Raw genomic sequence first — 6,217 nt, forward strand, 5'->3', positions numbered from 1 at the left:
AAGATGTTCCCGTTAGACTCTCCGTGGAACATCTCCTTCGCAGGCTGCGGCTTCCTGGGGATCTACCATGTCGGTGTGGCCAGCTGCCTGCAGGAGCAGGCTCCCTTTCTGGTCCACAACGCCAGGCACATTTATGGAGCATCAGCTGGGGCTCTGACCGCCACTGCTCTGGTCACTGAAGTATGTCTGGGTAGGTACAGAGACACAGATCTGAGCTGAAGGGGGAGAAAACCCGCTAAAATTCATAGTTGAGGGGTACACTTAATAAATGTACTCCAAACGAACTCTAATTAGAGATTCAGATACATTTATGACTGCTTTGGAGTTCCAGCCAAGTTGTTTTTGAATTTCAGGCACCTCAGTTCAAAACAAACAAACAAAAAAACTTCACTTTTAGTCTGTCCTGTGACTCCTGCTTTGCAATTATAGTTTCTTATGAAGCCAAGTCAGATACCTGCTTGATTGTTTCTATATGTATTCACTTTAAAATGCAGATAGAGTTAGAAAAAAAAAAGATTTATACCATATAAACATCACATACCTAATTATTCACAATCCTGATTGATGCTTGTCGCTCACACAGACAGACAGACAGACAGACAGACAGACAGATAGATAGATTCCAAAAAAGATGTGAAAATTGTGCAAAACTACTTCAAATGTACAAATCTTGTTTTCATTGGGCAACAAACAGAGGCAGCAATTTTGCGGATCAACTATAGACCCACATGCAGTAATTAACTATTGTTTTGTTTTTTTAATTCCTATAGGGGAGGTAGGTGCGAGCATCATCGAGGTTGCCAAGGAGGCAAGGAAGCGATTCCTCGGACCCATGCATCCTTCCTTTAACCTGGTGAAGATCGTGCGCCACATGCTGCGGCGCACGCTGCCGTCTGATAGCCATCTGCGGGCGAGCGGGCGACTGGGAATCTCTCTCACTCGGGTGGCAGATGGAGAAAATGTTCTGGTGTCCCTCTTCAACGGCAAGGAGGAGGTGGTGCAGGTATCAACAGAACACTGACACGCTTCTGTATCTGTCATTCTTTTATCACTAGAACTAAATCATGAGTGTCTTCAGCTTCCAGCTGTGTTCCAGGTGTTACCTGAGAGTCTGGAGCTGCAGCTGTTAGGAAAACTCAATATATCAGATGGTTACTGAGCAAATTGTTCAACTATGAGTTTAATGTAGTGTTGGTGTGAGGATTTTTGCTTCTCTTTGTTTCATTGTTGTCAGTGCTGTATTTGAATGCCTCATCGGTAACTCTTTCCAAGTAGTATGCTGTTAAAATACTTCCAATTCAAGGTTTTAATTAATTGGCTATTTAAAAAAATACATTTTCAAGTAATGCATTGCGATTGTTAAATAAAAAAATACTGCTATAACTCTTTCACAAGTTTATCAGATACAGTGATCTCTTACTTATTGCGGGGGTTACGTTCCAGATAGGAAAATCTGTGAAGTAGCAGCATTATATTTATTTTATTATTTATATATATATATATATTAAAGCTTTATAAACTCTTCCCACACTCCTACAAACCTTTCCCACTCTCCTATAAACACTTCATATGCTCGTAAACACTTTGGCGATGAAGATGATGACGATGAGATGAATGCACAGTACACACAAAATAAAAAGCAGGTGTAAAAAATCTGCGATACAGTGAACCGCAAAAAGTGTAAAGTGCTGTGTTGTCATCACTGTATGTTTCCATATAATGATGAAATTAGTTCTCTGCATTTAACCCAACACACCTGAGATACACCCAGGTGGAGCAGTGGGCAACTATGTAAGTGTCCGGGGAGCAGTTAGGGATTAGGTGACTTGCTCAATGACACCACGACATATGGACATAGCAAGGAGTTGAACCTGCTACCTACTGGTCACAAGTCGGCTGCCCTATCTTTACATGATCTCTGCCCCGAAGTGAACTGCCATATGGCGAGGGACGACGGTAAATAAAATCTAACTTCAGTGCAGATGAATTTTTCAAAGTAGTGGTTTTCAAAGTTGGTGTTGGGACTCCACTGTAGGTCGTGAAACATCAGTTAGAGGTCTTAAGTCAAGTCAACTTTATTTATAGAGCACATTTGAACCAGAAGCTGTTACCAAAGTGCTTAACAAAGAAATCAATGGGAGTAATTTAATGGGGGAAAAAATAACGATAGAGCTGAAAATTAATTAAAAACATCAAAGAGAAACATAAAAACGCAGAACAATAAAATACTAAATCGGAGGATAAAACTGGTGTAATATGCTCGAACCTACGAGTTCCAATTAAGAGCTGAGCAGCAGCGTTCTAGATGAGCTGGAGATGTAAAATGGAGACCTGACTGACCCCAGCATAGAGTGCGTTACTGTAGTCCAGTCGGGTAGTAATGAAGGCATGGACTAATTTTACAAGGTCAGATCTGGACAACACTGACTTAAGCTTAGCTATCTGCCTTAACTGGAAGAAGCTTTTTTGCAGAACAGAGTTGATTTGTTGATTAAACTTAAAGTCAGAGTCTAAAACCATCCCGAGATTAGTAACAGACTGCTTAAGATATGGCTGAAGAGAGTCAAGATTTACAGGAACAGAGACAGTGGTGGAGCTAGGGCTAAACGCAATAACTTCAATTTTCTAATCATTAAAACTTAAAAAATTTGAAGCCATCCATGCCTTGATGTCATCAAGACATTTTAACAGAGGGTGAATGGACCAAGAACTATTTGGTGTTAAGGGCAAATAAATCTGACAATCATCAGCATAACAATGAAATGAAAGACAATGTTTCCTTAGGATAGACCCCAAAGGGAGCAGATAAGAGAAGGGGTCCAAGAATCGAGCCCTGCGGTACTCCGCAGGAAAGAGGCACTGAAGCAGATACACTATTACCAGCCTTAACACAGAAGGTGATCTCCACGGATCAATCAAAGCAAAGATTGCAGTTAGTGTTTTGCCACGTGTTTCTACAGAACTGTCAAACCAATAGTCATAAACAGACCAAAACATGTAGAAGATGTTCGTTTTGATAATATGTGATGTTTGCATGCTTCAAACCTGTGATGGTTTGGTTCTTGGAAGCAGTTTAAATATTACATAGTCAAACTCTTATTGTGGTGTTATTCCTTGTGTTGATCAGGCATGTGTCTGCAGCGCCTACATCCCGGTGTATTGTGGCCTCATTCCTCCCACACTTCAAGGAGTGGTGAGTAAATTCACTTTCACTGATCATGTGTCCCCCATTCTTCTGCAGCCAGGCTCCTGTTTTCAGGCTAACGAGGCTCAGTTTACCCAGTGATGTGTATGGATTTTATGTTACAAACAGCACAATCAAGGCACTGTTGTTTGTTTGTAGCGTACACTCAGTTTTCCTTTCTTTGTGTTTCGTTTTCATTGCTTTTGGCACGTTTCTTTTGCAACTGTGCCCACTGCGGCCCTTCCAGGAATGTGTTTGCTCTGAATGGCATGTGTATGCGTGCATGTGCGCGCGCGTGTGTGTAAACAATGGTTATAAAATTCTACCGGTGTTGGTATTTATGTCAGAGATCTCACACTAAAGGGGGCAGTGTATTTTTCTTGCCTTTGGCTGAACATGTTTCCAGTGTAAAGGTTTTCTCAGAAATATCCTGGCCCAGCACCCCTCCCTCTGTGACTTTTGCGATGAGTTTTAGGAGCTCACTTGTATTTGTGTGTATGTGGGGCTCATGGCCAAAAGTGGCCGAGTGGCAGAGCCAAATGTGATCGTGCTGGCGAAGGTTTTGAGTTTACTTAGCTCCCCTTGTGACTCAAATTCACAAAGCTGATGTCATTATCTGTTTACACACTGCAGCTACCTTCCAAGTTTAACATTTCACAATCGTTGATAAAAAAAAAAAAACACCTTATCAGTACGTAGGTTATGATCTCCCTATTATCACATCCTGTTTATGACCTCCTCTGCAGATAAACGTCTCTCGGTTCCACTTCGAGAAACTTTGTGCAGTCATTGATTGATTGTTGTGTCTTTTTGCCACTCAGCGATACGTTGACGGAGGAATCTCAGACAACCTGCCTCAGTACGAGCTGAAAAACACCATCACCGTGTCCCCGTTCTCGGGAGAGAGCGACATCTGCCCACGAGACACCTCCACCAACATCCACGAGCTGCGCTTCACCAACACAAGCATCCAGTTCACCCTCACCAACCTGTACCGAGTCTCCAGAGCTCTCTTCCCTCCGGATCCAATGGTAGGCGTCTGCTGGAGTCGTCCCCCATCTCACATGAAAAAAAACCCAACCTCCTCCAGATAATCTGAGTGGACTCCATTGACACATGAGAGATAAACGTATATGTTTGCTTTCAGGTTATGAAGGCCATGTGTAAACAGGGGTACAAAGATGCTCTGCACTTTTTAAAGAGAAACGGTAAGAGTTTTCTTGAACTTCCTTCAACTCTGTCTCTAAAACTTACCAGGCGAGTTTTATCTTATTGATGTCTTTATTTAATTTTATTTTGAATGGAAATTTTTAGTATGTACACAGGATATCGCACTGATACTCTTATCAGAGCTTGTGCTTCCTGTTACGAAGTCATCAAATCAATAGGCTGCCTTTCTTTGTGATAAGGCACGTGTTACTCCCTGTTGTAATGTATGCACACATACCTATAAGTCAACACGCTTCTGCAAAGTCAGCATGTGTTGATTTTTATGAGCTAGCTGTATATTTTATTCAACATATAAACAGCCTCGTGTTACAGATATTGTTGTCCATAGATTGATAATCAAATAAAGCATGTTTGTTTTTTATTTGAATCCAGGTTTGCTTAACTTCAACGGGCCTCAAAGTGTCATACCCCTGCTGGCCAACAGAGAGGAAAAGGAGGCTGCTGATGGAGAGCAGGATGCTGGGAAAAATGAGGATGAAGATAAACCACAGGCAGAAGCAAAAGCATTGATGGTGTTTTCCAGCTCGTCACTAGACGAGCATATCATTGAGTATCTTCCACCCACCCTGCACAAAGGTAACATAATTGTAGCGTCACATGTATTAAATCGACTGTCTAGTTCAGGGGTCTGCAAGTCTTTAGTCCCTCTGCAGTGGCTCTTTCAAGCTTTGACCAAAACTAACTTAAAACTGAATTTTATTGATTCTTGTCACAACAAAAAGGGCCGGTTTTAGCAGTTTTTCTGTCATTTCCTTTGCAAATATGTAAATACTAGAACTAATACAATGAGTAAAACATTCACTGTGTGATATATTTTTTTAATTATTGAGGAAAAATTAAGTTTGTTTTGAATAAGTAAAGCATAAAGTGGAAGAGCTGCATTGTTCAGTGTTTTAGTTTTATTTTAATTGGGCAAAACCAGGGCTTAATTTGAGCCAGATCTGGAACAGGATCTGGGAACGCTCTTATTTTGACAGGGTGCGTTCCAGTAACTGTTTGCTTGGATCTGGTAACTCTCAGGCTTACTGCCTTGGAAGAATAAAACCTATATTTGATATGTAATCTAAAAATAATTACATAAACGCTCATTTTCAACATAACAGCCACTTACGAGCTTCCTAACATGTCAGAGCTGCCCCTTCAAGTAAGAATTTCCACTTCTACCCTTAAAAAAATCTCTGCCCCTAAAAGTTCAGTCATGTGCCAGTTAATTAAAACACAAAAGTGTAATTAAGCAGGCCCTGTGATGGACTTGCGACCCGTCCAGGGTGTACCCCGCCCCTCGCACAGTGATTGCTGGACATGGGCACCAGCGACCCCCGTGACCCAAAATGGAATAAACGGGTAAAGATAATGGATGGATGGTAATTAAACAGCACAACTAAATTGAAAATCAGTTTTACAGTTTAAGTGGGTCATTAATTTTTAAAAATTATTTATAAATATGAGAGAAACTTTTGATTGATTACATCATCGTTACATACGTCACGTATCAAAACAATGGTGCCAATTTGTCAAAATAACAGCGATCAAAATGTTGAAAATACTTTTTTTTTTTAAGTCTTCTCATTGTATAATTAAACAACCGAGAATTGAAGCACATGAAGGCAGTGGTGATGGAGATAATACTTGACGTGTGTGGGGGTGGGTGGGTGTAGGATGCTTTAGAGAAGCGAAGCTGCTCTATTCACACAAGGAGAGCTGTTGGTCAGGCTACTCCTTGTTGCTCTCTAAAATAGTTATTGAATCAAGTGTTCACCCGTTAAAATACACCAGAATGCAGGAAATGGCATCTACTTTATT

The 6,217-nt window shown here is 41.0% G+C and overlaps 1 protein-coding gene across 1 annotated transcript in view; it reads left to right on the forward strand.

The window, feature by feature from the left end:
* The first annotated feature begins 3 nt into the window (after nt 1-3).
* Nucleotides 4-6,217, forward strand: part of pnpla2 (patatin-like phospholipase domain containing 2) — a 13,623-nt gene continuing 7,409 nt past the window's right edge. Inside the window, exons 1-6 of the mRNA XM_037682956.1 lie at nt 4-190; nt 771-1,003; nt 3,128-3,193; nt 4,006-4,215; nt 4,332-4,392; nt 4,787-4,990. Of these exons, the coding sequence (XP_037538884.1) occupies nt 4-190; nt 771-1,003; nt 3,128-3,193; nt 4,006-4,215; nt 4,332-4,392; nt 4,787-4,990 (961 nt within the window). The remainder of the gene's footprint in view (nt 191-770; nt 1,004-3,127; nt 3,194-4,005; nt 4,216-4,331; nt 4,393-4,786; nt 4,991-6,217) is intronic.

Source organism: Nematolebias whitei, chromosome 10, assembly GCF_014905685.2.
Source record: "Nematolebias whitei isolate Nwh7 chromosome 10, NemWhi1, whole genome shotgun sequence".
NCBI lineage: Eukaryota > Metazoa > Chordata > Actinopteri > Cyprinodontiformes > Rivulidae > Nematolebias > Nematolebias whitei.